The sequence below is a fragment of the Takifugu rubripes genome, chromosome 16 (genome assembly GCF_901000725.2).
Source record: "Takifugu rubripes chromosome 16, fTakRub1.2, whole genome shotgun sequence".
NCBI lineage: Eukaryota > Metazoa > Chordata > Actinopteri > Tetraodontiformes > Tetraodontidae > Takifugu > Takifugu rubripes.
Window position 1 is genome coordinate 10,061,481 of NC_042300.1, and position 23,100 is coordinate 10,084,580.

The window sequence follows — 23,100 nt, forward strand, 5'->3', positions numbered from 1 at the left end:
AAACAGAAATATTGGAGAGGTTTGGTCCTGGAGGGGATTTAAGGATACGTGTCTGAGGTAATACACGATCGCCTTTAAACTTATAGCAATTCTGCTCATTTTAAGTGAATGTTCAACAGCATAGAGCCGATTTTTTGTCTGTAAAATGATCAGACATTAAAGTGACAATTGTGCAAAAAAAATAGACCAAGATATCAAGTCTCAGGAGGGTTTGAGCTCCATCTTTTAAGTTGCTTTTTCTGAATGGTTACTCAGCAGTTCTGTTACAGAATGTTATCTTTGATTAGTTCTTGTCTGACTCTTGCAGATTGCACTCACCAGAAAGAGTTCTCCTCCAACTTTTCAATAATATCCCGCTGCACAGCAAGATCTGGGGAATATTCCGTCAATCGTGAGACCCTTCAGTCCAAATCTCTCAAGTAGAAAGAACTCAGGTCCAAGAAGGACCTTGGCATTCCTTCACCTGTGCTCCTGGTGGTAAATCATGTGACCTGGTGCTACTGCAGTTTCACCACATAGGCCTCTGTTTCTGAATTAAAAGGTAAAACACCGAATGTGGCTCTTTTTTTTTTAGAACAGCGTACCTAAGAAGAGCAGATAACTGTGAACTGATGTGTTTACCCAGCTGGGCAAAACTTAACCCAGAATAAAAATCTCCACTTAGACTTTAGCTCTCCCATTTGGAGAAATACTTTCCATCATGGTTGGTTTGAATAATTCATCAGTCTCCATTATGCTCCATTTTTAAAAGCTTGGTTAAAAAGCTAAGTTATTCTTCAAAAGTATTGACTAGTTCTGAAGACATCCATCCCAAGTTATTCCAGTAAAGTTTTTGAAAAGCTGAATGGCAAATAAGAGAAACTGTCTGTTACCCAGTTGATGAGGAAACTTGAGTGGAACAATAGTAAATGTTTGTAGTGTGTGTGTGTGTGTGTGTGTGTGTGTGTGTGTGTGTGTGTGTGTGAGGGACCTCTAAAGGAACAGATCATCGGTATGGAATTATACAAACACTCATACAGTCGCCATTTGGCAATGGCCTTTTTTCAGGAGCACATTGTGATGTTTGGAAGGACTTTTGCTAACATTTGAAAGTGAAAGCGGGGACGTGTACATGTAGCTTGTCTCTCCACAACAGAAGAGGAAATGTTTATTTTGAGAACGGACACGATCCTTCCAAAAGCCCGGATTCGGCTCCATTTGTGATCGATAATCAGTGATCAGTACTATAATCAGTAATATCATCAGAACCCGCCCCGGAATGTTGGCAAATGCCCACAGAATCACCCGTGCTTCCAAGTTCCAGAGGAGAGTAAATGAAATTTGTGCCTGATCACATCTGCACCCTGTGTTCCAAATCCATACAAATTAGGTCAAACCAGTCCAAACAAACTCCACGATGAAATATAAATGTTCATCAGCCAGTTCTGCATGCTGCAGTGTCCCGGCTCGTTCTCCCACCCTCACTACTTTGTCTGCAGTTCTCGGGGGACGCAGAACTCATCTATCTGTAAAGAGTAAGAACAAGGTTTCTGATTTTATTTTTGGCTTGTATAAATTATTCAGAGTGCATCCCTCTCCATTTATCTTCAATGGAGCCTGGCTGTTCAGTCAGTGTCGAACTCTCTCCATCTAACTCCGACTTCATTTGTCTTTCTCCTGTGCTGCTTCTTACAACCCCCCATTCTTTCTTTCAACCCCCCCCCCCCCCCACCCAACGCACACACACCCATGCACCGAGTGGATAAGATCTGTCTTTACCTCATCTCAGCGAGGCCTTGGCAGGCACTCTCAGGAATATTGATCACACCTCTATTGCATGGCAGCCTTCTCTGCAGCTGCAGCACACAGCAAATAGGGCAGGGCTCCTTCTGGGATGGCCGGACTGGGATTTCTGCTGTGCATTATGCAGCCGGAGCACGCAGCAGGACAAGCTTTTACATGAAGGTACCACCATACTGGTTGCTTCTCAGGGGTTTGGATCAGTCGTGGAGACTGACTGTTATTACTGCATTTTTAATCTGGAAGGACTGAGGCTTACTGGCCTTCTTGTCCTACCCCGCAGGTTAAATCGTTCCTGGCTTTGCCAGGGAAAAAGGGACAAAAACAGCTTGCCGCGCTAGCTGCTGCCAAGCTGCTTACGACCTTGAACGTGACAGTGGAGCGCGGTGGTGGCACTGGGCAGCTCCCAGGCGAGTGCAGGAGGCCGCCAGTGAAGTCAGGCAGCATGAGAAAAGAACAAGTTAGCAAGAGAACACGCCTGTTCAGCAAAAAAAAAAAAAGGCTTCCCCAAAGAACCGGGGCTACAGTTCACAACAGACCCCACATGGTATTCTGCTGGTGCTTTGCACCTCATTTCAAATTCAGGCCGAACTTTCACGCTTGTGCATCCCTAACTCCAAGAAACTTGCTATATAAGTGGCTCGTAAAATGGAGGAAAAAAGACTGATGAAGGACTAAAATGTAGAATTATTTCAATCACAGGCTCGGGGTTAGAGTTGAACTATATAAAATGGGGCAGAAAGTCTCATGACAGAAGATGCTATACACATGTGTTATAAACTGAAATGGTGATAAATAAAGGAAAAAACCCTGCAACACTCTTTGGAGTAGACAATATTAATAAGTTTGCCTTGATTGAGTCAGTTTGTCAAAGTTGGACTTATTGAGTTCTATGAAGGTACTTTAGCACAAGCTGAGAGGGGCCGACTCCCTCCTGCAGAGGTAAGATTGTTGTTCCATCTTGGGTTTTTAGTGCTCACACTTCTCCCCAAAGGGGCCAATGTGTCCGTTATTTGTGTGCGGTAGGTCTTATACAGAATTCAATGACATTGACAGAGAAAACTATTTTTATTCATGCAAGCAGCTGGGAGAATGAGTACTCGCTTTAGTTACTGTCCTTGGAGCACACTTCTTAGCTCCTTTTCCAAGTTTAAGCACTCTTAAAAGATTAAAACTCTCTGCTGTGAGTATCTGGAAGATGTGACACAGAACAGCTGAATGCACCTTGAACTGGAGCCTACCAGAATGTTTCCAAGGTAAGAACTTACCAGAACACAACTGCAGGACTGTCTGTCTTCTTTATGGTGCAGCTCAGTGGAGAGAAGGTTCAGGGACGCAACTAATGTCTCGAGGAAGGCCTCTGCCTCCACAACTGAGCGTTTTTGGTCTGGTTTGGCTGTTTCCTTCCGCCAAGGGCGGAGGTCATGTGGCAGCCGGGGTTTGATTGTCTGCTAGTGAAATAATGCAAAAAAAAAAAATCAATAAGTAAACATTTCAGAAAAAGACAATATGATCAATCTAGACACTCGCCTGATAACTGTGCACACAGTCAATGCTCAAAAACATGCGCATGGGGCTTGAGGACTCAGCAAGTGGAGCCTGAACCAATTAGTTTCTCTTCTTTTCATACTACCTTAAAAGATGTGGATATTTTTGAGTCAAGTCAATTATGTTTATTTGTTTATTATGTTTGCTACAGGTAATGTCCAATCCAACTGTCAAATTGAACATCCAACCACTGGTGAGCCTATTGAAGCCTTCGCGGCGACAGGCGGGGTACATCCTTGACGAGTCAGCAGCTCGTCACCAACTCGCCTATCTCCTTTATACATGTGTTTGGACTGGGGGACGAGACTCTACAGCCAAGGGAAGTTCACCAAAACTGGGGTCTCATGTCACAGGAGACATGGACACGTGTGGAAGCCAAAGTGGGGACAGTCAGAGTATTTAAAGTTACTGGAAGCCAGTTTTACACCAGCAGAAGTGATTTACGAAAGCAATGAGGAGGAATATGGACTCAAAAACACCCAGGGAAGGAATATTTATACATTCCAGAAGAGGGACAGCAGGCAGGCACATCAATGTAATCAAGTCCATTCTAATAAAAATAATAGTAAAAATCTGTTTTGAGCTGTTTGGTTCCCTAAACAGATAGCTAAAAATTGCTGAGAATTATTGAACTCGTTTGTGAGTTTCATCCACCGAGCTTGAGTGCTGCTACCTTAAATCACAAAAGGCTTTAACGGGTTTTAAAGCCGTCAGTGCTGATATACAGTACAGAGAGCAAGAGGAAAACATGATGAAAGGCTTCAGCACCGCCTGCTGTAAATTACAAAGACAGAAATAAAGTAGGAATTTTCTGAAGTTAAGAGACATGCCAGAAATGCTATAGCAACAGGGAGAAAGCAGCCCAGTGTTTCTGAGCAACAACATCTGTGGGAGGGCAAAGACAGAACACAACTTTAAAAGCTTTTTCGTTAAGGCTTTATAGGTTAAGACTATTAGCTGCATAACAGTCATTATTTTTTTAATTCATATTTGTTGTGGGGTTGCAGGGCTCAGAGGCTACAGAAATGGCTCCATGTTGCTGCTACAACCCAGCATTCCTGTTGGGCTGAGTGAAGCTTCCTCATTGTGTTTAAGTGTGTTTGAGCCAGTCCAGGGTCTATTCCTGCCTGGTGTTGGCTGGGAAAACCTCCAGGAAGCTGAGCCAACCTGATCTGGAGGAGTGGTTCTTAACAGTAGCTCATGGAGAACCCTTTAATTCACAAACAAAAGTTATCTTTACACCTTAATGGGGTTTTTAGCTCATGTTAAAATAGGTCAAATTGACACGTGGGTGGTGGGATCCACTCGCAAACACGGCCGTTCGGACAGTTTTATTAAATGGCTTTATTGAATAATTGAAGGTAACAGCACAGAAGTAATTACGGGCCTCCGTGGAATGCAGAAAACACCCCACAGTCACAGGCGGACAATGATCCGAATAAACACACGGCAAAACTCTTAGTCGGGAACAGAAGGTGGTCAGATTTACCAGGGCAGAGATGTAGAGGAAAAGTTAAAGGCAGGCGGGGCTGAAACCAACAAGTCCAATCAAACAATGTGCTCAAAAGTCAGGCATGGACCAATAACAACCTGGCAAGACATGCATGTAGAGCAATGGCTTGAATAGGCCTAAGAGGGAGCAACAGGTGAAAATGATGGAGGCTGATCAGACGGGCGTGGAGGAGGGGTGTGGCAGAGTGAGTGGAATTTAACACCTCAGCACGTGAGCAGAAGAGCAGGTAGCGACACAAATGTGCTGAACAGAAGACAAAAGCTATTAAAATCCCCAAATCAAGCAGCAGTAGCTCAATCTGTGGGGGACCCAACTGAGAAGTGGAAGGTTGTTGGCTCAAGCCCCAGTACAGACAAAATCTGGCCGTTACCAGAGGGTACATTACAAAGTTTGTGATGCTTAAGCAGCATGTATGTTGCACCGCTTCTGATCAGTGAGCCTCAGTGGCGCATCTGTGTGCTGAAGTGACTTCGGAACTATGTCAGGCTGCATGGAAAGTGACAGCGTCTGAGATACCCTCACTGCGAGCAATCTGTGATTAAGCGGCGAGCCTGCTTGCTTTAGGGTATTGCATATTTTATAGACGTTAAAGTAAATTAGCAAAACAGCTGGGATGATATGAATTACTGGAGTTTTCCCAGCAAACTTGGAAAATGAAATAACCCCCGCTGTGCGCCTGATGGAACGGCGTGCTCAGGCATCCTAATAAATACTCGCTCATAAATTCACCTTGTCGTCACGCTGTGGTGGGGGCTGGGGTGACAGGGGTGTCGGCGCAGGTCTCGCTGCTCCTGCTGGGACAGGCGTGACAATCGGAAGCACCATCAACACCAGGCCTTTGCTCTCAGTTTATAGCACATTAGCTCCCAGCCCTCCTGAACGTTCTCAGTGTTTAAAAATGTGCAGAACATATGGCTGAAATGTGAGCTCATCCCCCGGCTGTGATTTATGCACTGAGCACCAAACTGGGAATTACATGCAGCTGGTGTGGCGCGGAGGCCGTGCTGTGAAAACACTGTTGCCACACGCTGCAGGGAAGCGGGAGCTGCCGCACCAACATTAGCCGCTAACGATAGCCGCGATAGAGAGTTCAGGCAGGTGCGGTCAGGAAGCAATAGCACGCAGCAGTGTGATGCTGTTCCAGCTCGTCTTAACAGAGACAAAACACCAGTGCACGAGGGGCAGGTCCGCGTTTGGAAACGTACTGGGGGGGGGGGGACATGCTGTGGCCACCTCGATTTTCCTCACGATAAGGCAGAGAGATCAAATGGTCGGGGGAAGTGTTCACTCAAGCAGGAGCAGCAACGATGGAGCTGAAAGGAGAGAACAAACAGCACGGTTAATTAAAGCTACAGTCTCCATGGCTTCACTCAGTGGCATGACAAAGATATGCAATGGCTAAGGTGAGCTTCAAACGGCAGAATGCTCGTGTGTGACAAGAGCCCTGGAGTTTGTGGGAGGCCAGAGACAAAAGGGAATACAACATTTGAAAGACGGCAAAAGCTGCAGCGTCATTAGGATTGTAGCCATCTGCAAGAGAAATCAAAGTGTTCCCGGCTGTAAAGAGCTGAGAGCACTCTGCTTTAATCCCTCTGCAGAGAAACAAAACTAAATTATAGAGAAAATATCCTCTGTAGAATTATTCTGATGACTAACATGGATGGGAATATTAGGGCTTATTCATAATGAGGCTTATGGCTAATTCCTTTCATCCACGGATGCTAAGAATCACCTGCTTCCTTTAAATTGAACAGGATAAATGTGGAGCGCTGTCAGGCACATATGAATGTATTACCAGAAGAGTTAAGAATGCTAAATCAGACTGACACTCATTTCTGGGTTTTGGACTCAGGTCTTAGCAGAAGTCTGTTAAGAAAAAAGTGACATTTTAATAGCTGGAGGGTTTGATGAATACCTCTTGAGCTCGTCCAGAGCCAACTGGCAGGCGTAGCTACACTTGCAGCGTCCACCATGTCAATGGAAGGCTTCCTTTTTCTCCATTCATGCCCCTCAATTATCGTCCTCCATACTCCAACACCGTTTACTGGCATCACTTGATAGGAGCCGAGAGAGGCATTGATGAGACGTGAAAATGGTTGCCAGAGATAGATGGCGGCTGAAGTGTCGGTCCTCAGTGGAGATGCTGTCTGGTCCGCCTGTATACTGTAAATATTTCCAAAGCAGCTAATGGTTTTTGATGATGGCAGTCAAACTAGCTAGCCATTTACAGTGCATCAGCTAATGCACATCCTGCTCCAGGAAATGTAGTCCAGGCAGCAACGTGTCGGAAGAGTCATCTTTTGGGTAGCTTGCGTGTAATATGCGGGCCTGTTTTAGTGCAATCCCTTCTGTCAGGCTGCCTTTTTAAAGGAGCTAACGCAGCACAATGGTGACCACGTTTGGCTACATGGTTAATAGAGCTATAGATTCTGGAGATGAAGCTGAAAGTGTGATTGTACATTACGATGCCAGCTTTGGTCCATACATTCTGATACTATCCCCAGAGGTTTGCAGAAGCAGAGTCCATCCTGATGCTGTGTGAGACTGTGCTATTGGGCTGTCACAGCAGGGTCAGACCTTCTATGTGTAGTATCTGTGGCGCCTGCGGTCCGGGCCATCGGTTATATAGATACTCAAAGAGGTTCTGATGACTAAGTGAAGCCTGGAACCATTCCCGCCTGATCACATGACTGCGGGGGTCAAGCAGGAGGTCCAGCTGCCTGATTTACATCCTTTTAGAGACGAAAGCACATTCCTCAAGATCAGCTCTTCCAGTGGCAACAAGCACTCAAGGACTGGCCATCAAGGAAAACGTATTAACCCGGACAATACAGCTAATTGCAGAGGCGGTCCAGTTTTGCTTGGTCATCAGGTTTTGATGAGACAAAGCCCTGAGGGAGTAAGACAAGAGGGCCAAGAGAGAGAGAGAGTGGGGGAAATAGAGGATGAGGCCGCGAGAGCCCCGACGTCTCTCAGGATAGGCGAGGAAAGCTTTGCCCTTTCGCTGCCGCCGAGGCCCTCCGGCTGTCACAAAATGACACCATAATTACGGAGGGAATGGCGGCACTTCGCCAGAGTCCACTTGGAAAAAAAAACACCCAAGGAGGCCAGAAGAGAGAATTATAATAATGCAGCCGCACCTCCGTCCACATTTCACATGTTTTTCTTCTAAGCCCTGAACATGGCTGCCGTTTCCTTCCCACATCCACATCCGAGAACAATGAAGGAAGCCCGTTTCCTTGCTCTAGGCGGCTGAATATGTTACTGCATTAAGACTTAATCACCAGTCTTTCGACAGGCCAACGCGTTTGCTGTGATCAGTAGGAGAAATATTCCTGTCATTGTCGCTGCGCCGCTCAGAGGTGGAGAGTCAATGACGTCTCCCCTGTGGAGCAATGATAGGATCTCCTGCATCATTTCAGGGGCGCAGCCAGTGTGATTAGTGTTTGGCACTGTGCATGAATGGTTGATATATGGGGGCCTGAGGTGATTATTATCTCCACCATACTCATCTAACCAAGACCATTGATTTGCAATTAGTCCAGGGGTGATGTTACACGCTCAGGTCCTGCTTTTACAACCGGGGACGGTCCCCTTTGTGAGCTGCGCTCGGCTATTGTTGGGCCCCGCTGCGTCGCCTCGGGCGTGAAGTCGGCATGGATAAAGGACGCGGCAGGTTCAGTGCTGTCAGCTTCCACCCATGTTCCTCTGGACGCATAAGTATGCAGGCGGGCGTCTCAGGCTGCTGCTCCGCGCCTTTGTGAGGGACGCGGGCCGGTTTTATCAAACCTTGACTGAAAAGACAGATGGCTTTGAATAGAGGAGCCTAATGTAAAAGTGTGTGGAGTATGGCGGCGCGGGAGATAAGAAGCAGCCAGCCGTTTCTCTCTGGCCGTGTCAGGGCCTTAAATCACATGTTATCTCCTGCAGCCTCAACCAGACGCTAATGGTCATCGGGAGGCACCTCTGCACGGCAGCGGGAGACACGGAGGGGTACATCATTCCTCAGCGCCAACATTACTCTCTGTGCTCGACGTCCCATCGGCGCAACAGCCGCTGTAAAATGTGACATGAGCATCCGGGCGGAATTAGCAAGAGTTAGTCCTAACCTGGGGATTTTCAAGGGTCACCTACACCAGTAAAACCAGCACGAGAGTGGGCGAGTAAACCTGCATGCAGATACGACAAACGAGGAAAAGAAAACAGGACCCGTCCTCGCCCTGACTGGTTCTGGTACATGTGACGAACTGGTGACGGTAATCGGACGCTGACACGCCTTCAAGGAACTGTGGTAGCGAGCTAGGTTAACGTCACGTGGTGCCACTTGGTTCTGCGACTGAAAACATCCTGAAGACAACAGAGGGGCAAACATTGATGTTATCCCAGCGCGCACTTCCTGTTTATCAGCGGGGGGGTTCCCAACACAGAGGCTGGCTCCATTATCACTCACGCACATCAAAAAAAAAAAAAAGCTCCTCCATCTGTCTGACCAGTCCCTGAATTGTTCTCCAGCTTTCATCACGCCGGCACAATTGGATACGAATATAAAACGGACACCACCGACATCTGAGGAGGGCCGTCGGAGTGTTGAGTCTGTGGATCAGAGAAAGGGACGGGATGCAGATGGGAGTACAGTGCCGCAGCCTGAAGCACCGGTTCACAGCCTCCACCTGTGAACCGGTGCTGAAAGAGAAGCTCATTCTTTACTGTTTCAGTACACTTCTAATTAGGTTTGTCACCTTTATCTCAGTTGAACGTTGGCCTCATTCGCTTCATTTCATGTCTTTATGTGCACAACGACCCACCTTCAATCTCTGGTTCGTCACAGCAGCATCGTGTCCATCTATATCCTGAGATCTTCCACTGCTCAAGCGCAGCAAAAAGGCAAAACTCCTCCTGTGGTGAATGTTTTTTCTGTTAAAAAAAAGGACGCCAGAGTCCATAAAAGGTCAGAGACTGGCTTCGCCAGGGCACGGCCGCCCTGTCATTACTTTTACCACCGCGCCCACGGAGCACTCCGGTTGGAGCTGAGCAGATGCAATCATCATTTCCCTTCCCCTTATTTCACGAGTCAATCAGAATTAGGTGAGCTGCCCTTTAGAAGAGGAGCACTCCCTGTCTTCAGTCTGACTTCTCTCAGAATTACACGGCCATGTTGAAACCTTTTCAGGGTGTCTTTGAACAAAAAAACAACATGTAACGTCAATCTGCAGAGGTTCTGACGTAAGAGATGAATGGAAATGATGAACGTCTGTAATATAGGAACCATGTCAGAGTTCGACCCTGCAAATTTAATTGTGAGCCTTTGGCAGCTAAATTAGGTTAGTGGTCCAGCCCAGACTGTCTGCGGGGCTTAGTGATCCATCACTCTGGTCCCAGTGAAGCGTCACAGCTGCCAGAGGATCAGCGGTGGGAAGTTTACCCAGATAAAGCCCTTGGTGATCCACTAGATTCCCAAATGGATTGCTGCTTAAATGGGACTCTTCTATTCAACGACTATTGTTCAGTTGGTCCATCTCCACCATCCATCTTAGGCAGCCTAAACAGTCACATGACTTTGAAAGGGGAGAGGGGCGATGAGAGACAACAACCTTTTGTTTGACGGTTTTCAAGGCTGTCAAGGTCATGGTGCTCCGTGACAATTAAACCCCAGAACAAGCCGCTGAAAACCCGACTGCTCTCTATCGGGAGGGGAGTCCAATTAACGGAATAATTAACTGAACCGGCCTCTCTTAAACAACCACTACAGGCCACCCTGACAGCAGCGAGTGTATTTTAATTAAAGTGCCCTCCAGTTAGCCAGCGTGATTCTAAAGCCCACGAGGGACTCTTCCCCAATGAGAAAGAGATGTTCAATAAGCCTCTGTACAGTTTGCTGAATGTGCACCGCAGCTCCTTCATGTGCACGTTGTCACCAAGCAAATAAGAGCAATAAAGCCATTACACTGAGCCGCGCCGGTGCTGCGGCTCGCCTGCCGGGTGTCCAGCCAAGCGTGCCGAAATTACAGAGGGACGCGAGGCAGAGGGAGTAACGAGGGGACCTCATAAATAAGACACACGCAGCAAGATTGGAAACGAATGAGACATAAAGGAAGTAGGAAGTGGGACGTTGGACGGGAGCAGGAAGTCTCTCTGGCATGGGAAAGACGGACACGGCTCTGCGGGGAGGGATGTGCAGGGTTTTTGGGGCAGAAATGTCACGAAACTATCGGGAGGGATGTTTAAATAAAGATTCTCTTGATGTGGCTCTCCAGTTTGAAATGGAAATGAAACGATTTTATAGACTTAGAAACTGGGATCCTTCTGATTTATTCAGCAGTGTTTGATTCTGGGATGTCAAAATGGTGTCAGGTTGAGACGCCGGGTGCTTCCGGTGGAGAGGAAAAAGCAAACACAGAAATCCACAGATGCCCTTCAGGAACAGGGCACTGAAATTGTTGTTAAAAGTGAGCGGGGGGGAGTCAGAGTGCTTTAAAACGTGCGAAGCGGCGCTGGAGCCTGTGCTGCCTGACTGAACGAGCAGGTGTCGTCCATTAAAGAGGCGGCGGAGCAGATGGCGAACAAATATCAGCAAAAACACAAACACATCAATAGCGTGTTGGCTTCTCAAGTTTATTCAATCGGTGGTTATCAAAGACAATGCCCAAGAACACAAGTTATGGAAACAAAGAGCCTTCATGGTGGAGATTTGGAGTTCGATATGACGTAAGAAATTTAAGACTTAGCCTCCATAGCGTGTGTGTTAAACGAGCATGTAAAAAGTAAAAAAAAAAGAAGAGAAAAACATGAAAAAGGAAAGGAGAGCAGAGTTTAAAAAAAGAGGAGTGCTTCTTTTGGTGGGACTCGGGACGGCTCCTTTGTGGCTGCAGCTGTGCGCCGTCATCCACCTGTTGATCTCCACGGCTCCCCAGAGCTGGACTTCACCATGATTCAAAGTGCTGCAGGGGCTGAAAGTTCACCCCCCCCCATGACAACATCCGGGCTCCTGCACACGACAGAGTGAGGAGAAAAAGCCAGAAGCGAACACAAAAAAAGCCCACGCCACCCATCAGGAAGCAGGCACCGGGTCGTGTCATGGCCTCTTCATCACACACACGCACCCACACCCACACCCACACCCACACACACACACACACACGCGTGCGCTCAAGCTGTACAGTATATAACACACACCCCCATCCACGCCAAATCAAAACAGTAAAAAAACACTTTGTCAAAGCACAACATGGTATCTTAAAATTAATTGCACATGTGGAAGAAAGATGGTTGGAACCGTGATTGAAAAAGGGAGGAAACATGAGACAGTACATTCAACGAAAGAGGAGGGAAAAAAGAATTAAAAACCACTGAAAATAAATAAAAGAATCGACTGTTTTTCCAGTTTCTTTTTTTTTTTCATACCATTGATTGAAAGCTAACTCTGGGTTACGCCAGTCTCACAATAGTCCCGGACTGGTCTCCCGTCAGCGAGCGGTGTCACTTCTGTGGATTTCTTTTTCTTTTTTAAATTCTTTTTTTTCCCGCTTCATTTAAAATCAATGTTCGATTTCTACGTTGTCTACAGACCCAAAGCCACGGGGAGGGACAGGGAGTGGAGGGAGATCAGCGGGGAGGGTGCGAGTCTGATCTGACATATGCACAGGCCTTTACACACACGCGCGCACACACACACGCGCGCACACACACAGTGCTTTTCCCATTCGTCTCAGCCCTGCATACAGACTTCTTCTTTTCTTCTCGGCTTAGCGCGCTAAGTACGACTCTCTTCTGTACAAAAGCAGCCTCCTTCCCTGGAAACGGAGTCTGTGTGTTTCCTCTCATTTATCTTTCTTATTTGAAGAAGCAAAAATGACTCCTCTACTTCTGAGCGGTGAGCAGTTTGTCCGCCTCGGGGTACGTCGGGTACTTCACCGTCTCGATTTTCTCCTTCACCTTGTAGGAAGGGTACAGGCCGGTGCGGCCCAGTTTGCGGTTGACGCCCTTGGAGTACCCGTCCCAGTGGTTGCCGGCCACGCCCACGACATCGCCGGGCTCCAGGGGAATGTCGTCACCGTGGCGCGGCTGGTGGGGGTAGATGGCGATCTGGTTGTGGGCGTTTTGCCCTCCGAAGTAGTAGATGTCATCCAGGGAGTAGAAGAAGGAGGAGGCATCCGGGCGCAGCATCTGCATGAGCTCGTAGGCCACACGGCAAACCTGCGGCAGCAGCAGACATGATGTTCATCAGCCCGCGTCTACGAACTGAGGATTCCTGTCAATAATTCTGGATTTCGGGTTTTTTCGATGACACGATTTTAACCAACAACAGCCGATAATGAAGGCTTTCGCAACATAAATAAGCTGCTTAGTCAAGAGAACAGGCTGATAAAAGACACAAATTATCTCTCAATCCTGGTGAAAACCCAATAATGGGACTCATTACAGCCAGATCCCTGAAGTGGACTAATAAACCGAATAGGAATTATGTGGATTACAGATTGGTGGAACCGACCACATTCAGTCTGTGTTACAGATGTTCAGAAAGGACGACAAACGCCTTTGTGATGCCGAAGTCGGAAAATCTTGTGTGTGTGTGTGTGTACGCGCTGGAATGTGGGTGTGATCGCGGAACAATGGCGACGATCATCACGATGACCTCAGTACTTTTAACTGATGTGAGCCTGGGAGCAAAAACCATTCAAACTGCTGGTAATACCTGCGAGGAGAAGGTGCAGACCAGGAAGTCGGTCTGGGACAGGAAGTGAATGTCCAGGATGACCCCTCGCAGAGAGTTCTCGGTGTAGCGGTTATGAAGCCCGGCCGACCACGAGATGGAGTTGTCGCTGATGAACTCGTATTCAGGATACCTGGGAGGGACAAAGGAGCAGTGACGCGTGTCAATTAATCGAATACTTGTGGTTAAACCCACACAGACACAGTAACTGACTTATTCTTAGCCTCCTGCAGCAGGGAGGGATCGTCAGTGGCGAGGTAAACCCGTTTCTTGTCCACATGGACGCGCCTGGCGAGCAACTGGAACTGCTCCTCCACGTGGATCATGTACTCTTCGATTGGATGGAAGGCCGCCTCCGTCCCCACCTTATCTGTCCTCCTCACATGGACCCTACAGACAGACAGACAGACACGGTTACAGCCTGTCGGCATCTCCCACCGGAACAGAAGAAGAAAAGGTCCTACTATTATTCTCTGTAAAGCCAAACAGGTTTAGAGGCTAAAGCTGCTTTTACGCTGAGCCGATCTCTTTGTCCGGCTGCGTCTTTTTAAATTTTATTTTTTAAATACATCTGACAAATCTCTGCGTCTTTGCTCAAATATCCAGGCAGAATTAAATGGGGGCAAAAACAGACAAATCTTCTGTTTTTACAATGTTTTCTTTCATGTTTCAATCACAGCAATCGAAAAAACGAGCAATTCTACCTTGAGTTTAAACTCAACAACCTTAAAAAATATTAAAACAGAGTTTCACAGATGTTTGTCTTCCCGAGATGACCCGGATATATCTAAAAAAGATGGATGGATGGATAATATAATAATATAGATAATGAATATTTGGATGGATGGATGGATGGATGGATGGATAGATAATATAATAATATAAATAATGAATATTTGGATGGATGGATGGATGGATGGATAGATAATATAATAATATAAATAATGAATATTTGGATGGATGGATGGATGGATAGATAATATAATAATATAAATAATGAATATTTGGATGGATGGATGGATGGATGGATGGATGGATGGATGGATGGAACATGTCTTGTTCCAGTAATTTCAACTTTCGTCATTTCTCTCGATCTACTTGTGTTCCGTCTTTTGTCCCATTTTCCTCTCCCATCACTGTAATAATGGCAGCGCCTCCAATTTTGCTTGCACTTGAATGGCGAGTTTAGAGAACGTTTCCATTGTTGGCCCCCCACAATCAAAAGGAACGATGGCGCAGGACGAAGAAAATGAGAGGAGTAATGACCAAAAATAGGGGAGCTCAATTATACGCTCTTCCTTTGTCATCTTTTCCAGGATGCAAGAACAAAGAGGACACACACAGCAGCACGTGTAAACACAACAAAGGATGGAGAAGAATGGGCCCAAAGAACTGACCAAAATATATAATATATGTGTAGTATATGGCTGTTGTGTGTCAGTTCTCAATTGATATAGCTTTTTTTTCTTTTCAATGAAGGGATGCTGTCATGTTCATTTCAATACTCAACATTTTTAAAAATGTTCACACTGGACTCAATTCAATTTCAGGTCTTTTCTAATTCCTGGTTAGAAATGGGACTGCCGGGGATGCTCGCTGCTAACAGATGCCTCACTCAGGCAGCGAAACATAGAACAAGGAAGAGCAGGAGAGGTGGGCGGCAGCGCTGTCGCTCCTTTATTTAGCTCGCTTTCTCCAATCAGACAGAGGTCTGAACTCCCGCCGAGTGCATTTTTTCCTTTGTCTTGCCCTTTGCTCTCTCTGCTGCAGCAGATGAGTCTGCGCCGAGACATCCCTCAGTTCCCTGTCTGCCCCCCAAAAATCTCCCACACTACTGCCACAGTAATTCAATTCATTTCTCCCCGTTCGTGTTGCAGCGGCGCGGCAGGGCCGTGTTCAGCGAGTGTTCAGACGCGCAGAGAGCCGACGATGACGCAGAGTCGCTCGGCCCCAAAGCTGCGGCTGCCATTAACATTTGAGCTTTGATGGAAAATAAATACCAGCAAGCACCTAACAGGCCAAATTGGGAAAACATTTTGTCTGCATTTTAATGGAAATAAAAGAATTAGAGATGGAAACAGAATCGATTTATCGATTTTCACGAGGCCAAACTCTGGTCCTGGGGTTGCCCGTTCGAAACACGTTATCTGTGACCCACCCAGCCGGAACAAGCGGGCCAAATCTGTCCAATTTAACATCGCGCTGCACACAAAAGCCAGTTTAGACAATCATTTGTGCACTTGCAAAGAGCAGCCACCAAGATCAGAAGACGAAAGCGTTACAGACATTTTCAATTATGGATTTTACTTTTAACTCATATTGTTCCTTTATTATTAATGATGTACTTTATGTCACCGATTTCTATCAAAATGCAGTGGGTTAGGGTTAGGGTTAGGGTTAGGGTTAGTGGGTGGTGGCGCAGGACACCCTGAAAGATAAATATAGTACATCCACCTCTTTGTTACCACGTCACCATGGTAATTACATTTCTCCGGTATTTGCAATTTAAGCCATTATCTCGCCTTGACTCTCTCACGTCACGCATATCATATTGAGCTTATAGCAGCTTTAAACGTGAGGATTGCAGCCCACATCATAGATGGCGAGGACGACCCCCACAGGCCCCCGCCGAGGCTCTTAGAAAAATGCTGCCTTGCTTTTGGGGCATTCTCCATCAGCTCCTGCATCTCACATGGCTTCTTCTGCATTAGTACCGCTCACGTTCAATTCTTTCTTCACACACACACACGCACGCGCACACACACACACACACACACACACACACACACACACACACACACTGGAATGAATGCATCAAGAGCTCAGAAAGATAGAGGAAAGAGAGATAAAAATGTTGTTCTACAGCGCCCCACGTTTCAATAATGCATTCTCGAGTGATGGAGGGGGAGGAAGGGGGGGTAGAATATATGAGTGCATGGAAAGGAGAAACAAAGAACACTGTGTAACACTATTGGAACTGAAAAGATACTGTGTGGGAACGAGAGTAAGACATGACTTTGGAATATAAAAAAAGGGGAAATAATAATCGGGGCAGATAAAGCAGGTGGAATGAGAACAAATGAAAAAGCACCAGATTGAAAAGGTGTGATATGCAAGATTAAAAAGACCAAAGAAAACGAGCGAAAGGAGTGTGACCGAACGCACACGGCAGATAAAGCTAAACCAGGATGATTCACAGATGACTGATTGTACAGGTTTCCTGTTGGCATTTGTTTTCCACTTCTTTTGCTCCCAGAGGGGTGGAGTCAGTCTCGTGGCAGGGTGCAGCGACTGGAGACAACTAAATTAGGCAGCAAATTACTTCACACTCATCCACAAAAGAGAGCGTATGGCAACCCCCCCCGATGAAATTAGTTAACAAAGGAAATGATATGGCAGCTATTTAATTCTGGATGAAACGATGCATTAAGACAGGTGAGATTAATGGAGTCAACACACAGAACGGATGAAGGGCCTGACAGCAAGAGGTGGAAACATAATCAAGCATCTAAACTGTGAAATCTTCAGACACTGCGATCTAAAGTGGCTGAGAGTGTTTGTGACTCCACACATCCCCGCGAGGGCCGGCCCTGGAGGGGACCGAGCCCCTCGCCGTGATGAACGCTTTTCCAATTACGCTAAATCCCAAGTCGGTTCCAAGCTGCGACAGCAGAAACTCCGGAGACAGCACGACGCAGAGACGTCGGAATCAAAGCAGAGACAACATCAAAGGCTGAAATCAGACTCGCTGGTGGCGTATTTAGAACAGTTAAACTCATCACCGCTGTGGCTTTTAAGCGTGCAGGTAATTCTAATATTAGGACTCCAAGGTGAGCAAAAAGAGGATATTGTTATAGCTAAATGATTAGGGCAGCGTCGTCAATATTTTTAGACTTGTAATGATCTTTGATCTTTAGTGCAAGACCAACAGGATAGAAAATTAACAAAATTAACGTGACTTCATTTATGTTGCTGAAGTAGCTGCTACAGACATCTGTACTAATAGAGGAGGGAAAAGGAGGCATTCATTAAATGAAGGGCAGAGGGAGGTCAACGGCTCCAGGATACACACTTGAACACACTTCATTATGATTTCTTCCCTTTAAGGTGTCCAGTTAGTCCATCCAACAGGATTATTAAACACCTTGTTGTGGATTTGGACTTGACAACAGTTCACAACTGTTTAGTTCAGCACAGCCTTTGTGCTACGTGTTTGTTTACTCTGATGATGACGCACGTTGCTAAGGTAAAAGAAGCCACAGGAAGTCAGGGTCATGGTCAAGCTTCTCTACACACATTTATGACCAACCACTGTGCACCAAAGTGCAAAAGAGACAGAAATAAATGATTCCACAGCTTTGGAGCAGCAGGCTCGGTCACTCTTTGTTTTAAGACACGTTAGGATGGTGTAATAAAGCTCTCAGATCACACTGCTAGAAACCTGCAATTCAAAAAATATACATCAAAAATGTGTGTGTGTGTGGGGGGGGTAGATTTAACACCACAAGCACGTGAGACATTTTATTATTTCAGTTTCGAGAGTTCAGGTCCAGGTCAGTAGTCCACTCGTCAGTAGTCCACTCGTCAGTAGGTCACTCGTCAGGAGGCCACTCGTCAGCGGGTCACTCGTCAGCAGGCCACTCGTCAGGAGGCCACTCGTCAGCAGGCCACTCGTCAGGAGGCCACTCGTCAGGAGGCCACTCGTCAGGAGGCCACTCGTCAGGAGGCCACTCGTCAGTAGGTCACTCGTCAGGAGGCCACTCGTCAGCAGGCCACTCGTCAGCAGGCCACTCGTCAGGAGGCCACTCGTCAGTGGGTCACTCGTCAGCGGGTCACTCGTCAGGAGGCCACTCGTCAGGAGGCCACTCGTCAGGAGGCCACTCGTCAGGAGGCCACTCGTCAGTAGGTCACTCGTCAGGAGGCCACTCGTCAGCAGGCCACTCGTCAGCAGGCCACTCGTCAGGAGGCCACTCGTCAGCAGGCCACTCGTCAGGAGGTCACTCGTCAGTAGGTCACTCGTCAGCGGGTCACTCGTCAGGAGGCCACTCGTCAGCAGGCCACTCGTCAGGAGGTCACTCGTCAGTAGGTCACTCGTCAGGAGGCCACTCGTCAGGAGGCCACTCGTCAGGAGGCCACTCGTCAGGAGGCCACTCGTCAGTAGGTCACTCGTCAGGAGGCCACTCGTCAGCAGGCCACTCGTCAGCAGGCCACTCGTCAGGAGGCCACTCGTCAGCAGGCCACTCGTCAGGAGGTCACTCGTCAGCGGGTCACTCGTCAGCGGGTCACTCGTCAGCAGGCCACTCGTCAGTAGTCCACTCGTCAGTAGGTCACTCGTCAGGAGGCCACTCGTCAGCAGGCCACTCGTCAGCAGGCCACTCGTCAGGAGGCCACTCGTCAGGAGGCCACTCGTCAGCGGGTCACTAGTCAGCGGGTCACTCGTCAGTAGGTCACTCGTCAGGAGGTCACTCGTCAGCGGGTCACTAGTCAGCGGGTCACTCGTCAGTAGGTCACTCGTCAGCAGGTCACTAGTCAGCGGGTCACTCGTCAGGAGGTCACTCGTCAGCGGGTCACTAGTCAGCGGGTCACTCGTCAGGAGGCCACTCGTCAGGAGGTCACTCGTCAGCGGGTCACTAGTCAGCGGGTCACTCGTCAGGAGGTCACTCGTCAGCGGGTCACTAGTCAGCGGGTCACTCGTCAGTAGGTCACTCGTCAGGAGGTCACTCGTCAGCGGGTCACTAGTCAGCGGGTCACTCGTCAGTAGGTCACTCGTCAGTAGGTCACTCGTCAGTAGGTCACTTGTCAGTAGGTCACTTGTCAGTAGGCCACTCGTCAGTAGGTCACTTGTCAGTAGGTCACTTGTCAGTAGGTCACTCGTCAGTAGGTCACTTGTCAGTAGGTCACTTGTCAGTAGGTCACTCGTCAGTAGGTCACTTGTCAGTAGGTCACTTGTCAGTAGGTCACTCGTCAGTAGGTCACTTGTCAGTAGGTCAGTTGTCAGGAGGCCACTCGTCAGGCTGACAGAGCTACCCTGGTGTAACATGCAGAAGGATGGAGCCACGTCAGAAACCGTCCAGATGCAGGGAAAACACCGTTCAGTCAGAAATGACAGCGAGCAGCACGTCTGAAGTCTGCGTCGTGTTCCAGTCAAATCAATAGAGTCCGAGGATCCTCAGTGTCAGGAGCAGCTGTCAAGTATAACGTAACTAAGATAAAAACGGACATAAAACAGATCACTGAAAGAGCAGCTTCAGTGTTTTGAAGGGCTCTGGAGTCTTTCAGATGTATTATTTTTGAGTGTAGCTGATCAAATCAGGTTTTGGAGCTGAAGCTATCAAGGTGATGCTAATCACCACTGATTTAGGGGAGCACATCCGGTCAGGAGACTTAGATCACAAGTTAGGCTATGTTTCTAAAATAAAGGTCTGCTTCAGAGGTAAAACGTTTCTAAAAAATAAATATTAAATGTGATGTTTTGTTCTAGGGCCAAAATGAGGCTGAGGAAGCAAAGGCATCTTCATCATCACCACCATCATCATCATCATCATCATCACCAGCTTCCCTCACAGCTGCCTTTAGACAAACTAAAGACTTTTGCAAAGTTTATGAAACGTTACGGCTCCACTTGTTCTTCTTCTTGGGTGAAAATAGCGAAAGTTTATGGAAAGCCTCCAGCTAATCAAAGCTAATTTACCTTTACAAACATGTTTTCCTGAATGTTCAAAAGACAGAACCGGTTTCATCCAGTCTTGGAAACTGTTTGTTCTCGTCTCTAAAATGCGTTTTTATTTTCCTTCTTTCAATAAATATAGATTTTTGCCCCAAAATGTTTTCTCTGTGGGAACTAAAAAAGAACTCCAGTATCGCGACAACAGTCGACAGAATGGAAAAACACGCTCTAAAAGCAGCGGGATGTTCTTACCCGACGATGGGGTGCTTGAAGCCCAGCTTGGCGGTGCTCTGCTGGATCTCCTTCTCCAGCCAGGCCTGCGGTCGGACCAGGTACTTGACGAACTGCGACACCCACCAGACGGAGGGGTCGCCGTGCAGACGCTGCAGACGTGGAGCCAGATCTTCAGGGATGGCCAGAGGCAGGTAGGGGGGGCGTGGGTGCAGGCTGTCCACGATGGGCAGCTCTACAACCTGGACATCCTTATCGTGAGCCTCTCCTGGAGGGTCCGAAAGGAGCATGTTGGGGAAGGAAAAGACACACGATCATTAGTGTTTGTACGGAAGGAGAACGAAGAAATGCTTCCTCTATAATCCCAGAAGTTTAGGAGCAAAGTCTGAGCTCTCTTTCCGCTGGTTAAGGGCCCTGAAACTCAGGATCCAGTTTTTAATTCTTCCAGCATCCGTAGCTTTGCTGCTCAGCAGCAGCTTGATCCCTCTAGTCTGCAGGATCATATCATGTTTGAGGCAGACTTCACCTCTAGTGACGGTCTGGCTGCTCCCCTTATAGAGAAGATCCATGATGAGGAAGGCGGATCACCATCTAAATGTCGCAGCAAAAACTCACGTTAAAAAAAAATAAACCAAAAAAAAAGAGCTTGTTCTCTTGCTGAAGCTGTGCATATTTGCTGAAGGATGAAATCTTGTACATTCAGCCGCTCAAGTGGATTACTTGAGATCCTTCTGGCTCTTCCATCAGCCTGACCATTCTGGTGTGACCTCTGCCATCATTAGCATTTTCTCCCAGAGTGCCGCACCTCTTTACATCCATTTATTACAAAGATCTATGGACATAAGCAGATTCCTGAAGGACTGCAGAGCTGAGCTGATTAAATGTCCGCCCGTCTCAGACCACAACCCAGATTCAACGCAAGCAAAAACCCCCTCTGGTGCAATCCTGCAGCTCTGACAGGAGAGAAAGCATCCCAGCGGGAGACGCACGGGGGTCCAACAAAGACCAGGAGACACGTTTGCCACAGAAAATGACAAAAACTCCCCATCCAGACCTAAATGGACCAACTATTTTGTGGTCCAACCCTCACGGTGGGGCTATTCAGCATTCAGCTTTGTTCGCTCCTGCTGTGTTTCCAGCATGAATCCAACTCCCCAAACCCGGCTTTTCTGATTGACGGCTGCTCTTTTCTTGTCCTTGCTTAAAGGCCAAGGTAAGCTCCTCTATATCAAGGTTCTGTGGGCCAGAGGGGGATGCCGGACCTGGATTTAAAGGCGGTGGGGTGGGGGGAGGGGGGGATGGTCTGGCTGTGGCTGCTTCAGGTTGAGCCCTGTTTGGCAGAAGGATGAGTGTGTTGGACTGCAAAGGTCACCTCGCCGCCCGCCCAGAACACCGTCAGAGCGCTCCATCCACCAGGCCAGCTGGCCGTACAACAGAACACAAACAGGTAAACCATGTGGCGTATCCTGCCTCGCGGGGGCCAACGCAGCAGACGCAGACATAGACACATAAGAGGGCCAGTGCTGTGTTTTATTTGAGATGTTTCCCAAGCCTCATAAATAATGTACGCACGAGAAGTAAAGCAGGAAGAAGTAGGAAAGGTGATCTAAAGGTGTATTCAAATAAACACACACACACACACGCACGCACCCAGTCCCAGCTAATCTCATCACACCAGAAGGGATATGCCTGGCAGACACATCCTTCACTCTCTTTCAGTCTCGAAACAAGAACATTTTTCATGTCCGTGCGGATGCGTGAGCGCCCAAACCCCCTGATTTACGTAGAAAACCAGTCTGAGGCCGGTGTTCTGTCAGAGCTAAATGGCTTCGCTAACTGCTGTAGACAGACCCTAATAAGGCCGCAAACAAATCCCCGACACACTTCCTGATAAATGCCACAGCGACTCATTCAAAACGGCAAAAAAGCACACTGACAGCACAAACGTGCGGAGGAAAAGACAAAACTCCGGCTGACACAGAGCGCGAACCTTTGCCTGAACATGAGATGAATATAAATATGTAAAAACGTGAAATATTGAATTGACAAAAACAGAAGGAAGAGTCCCAGACCCGCCTGTGCTTATATAACAGCGCTGGGGTGATTCACTGAAGGGAAGCAGGCAGATCTGCCGATCTTGGCACCATGTTTTCCTCCCACTGTGATTTAATTAGATCAGAAACCTCCTCTATGCTTCATCACAACTCCCAGATTCTCGGAGATGTCCTGTGCTTCTCTTTTCCAAGCGGACGGGCCTTTATAGCCACGTCAAACGTAATACCAATAAATACTGCAAATATCGCAAGATCATGGTGGAAAACTGAGAACTGTGAGTGACATCATGCAGCCCTCTTCATTCATAAAACATTTGAGGCAATTTCAGAACTTTGTTTCAGTCCTACAGTGGCAGGGAACATTGTCCTCCCCCCCGTTGCTCGATATCTCCACAGAGGACCTCAAAGGAAGACACTCGCTTTAGCAAATTAGCTCTTTGATCAAGGCGTTAGTGTTTCAAAAATAGATTGGTTTCCCCCTATAGTCTGTCCAGGATTGGCGTGTTTTTAAGCAGGCCTGTGAAAGCGTGCTAAGCTAACATCATTCTGAACTTCAAAGGTGTGGAGGAGACGGTGCCAGATGGGAGGCCAGGTCCAC

General features: G+C 47.5%; 1 protein-coding gene and 1 long non-coding RNA gene across 5 annotated transcripts in view; both read right to left on the minus strand.

Annotated features, from left to right (window-relative positions):
- Positions 1-2,747: 2,747 nt before the first annotated feature.
- Positions 2,748-9,898, minus strand: LOC115253020 (uncharacterized). The gene is made up of 3 exons (XR_003891340.1): positions 9,646-9,898; positions 3,048-3,227; positions 2,748-2,970 (listed from the first exon to the last, which is right to left on the minus strand). It is a non-coding gene; the product is annotated as an uncharacterized lncRNA (long non-coding RNA).
- A 1,533-nt stretch (positions 9,899-11,431) lies between these two features.
- fut8b (fucosyltransferase 8b (alpha (1,6) fucosyltransferase)) overlaps positions 11,432-23,100 on the minus strand; it is a 65,064-nt gene continuing 53,395 nt past the window's right edge. For 3 of the 4 annotated variants that reach the window (XM_011612116.2, XM_011612118.2, XM_011612117.2), the window contains 4 exons: positions 20,470-20,716; positions 13,764-13,940; positions 13,533-13,683; positions 11,432-13,033 (listed from right to left, as the gene is read on the minus strand). In XM_011612116.2, the coding sequence (XP_011610418.1) occupies positions 12,698-13,033; positions 13,533-13,683; positions 13,764-13,940; positions 20,470-20,716 (911 nt within the window). In that variant the 3' untranslated portion in view covers positions 11,432-12,697. The remainder of the gene's footprint in view (positions 13,034-13,532; positions 13,684-13,763; positions 13,941-20,469; positions 20,717-23,100) is intronic. The other variant, NM_001032734.1, reaches the window with a different exon arrangement.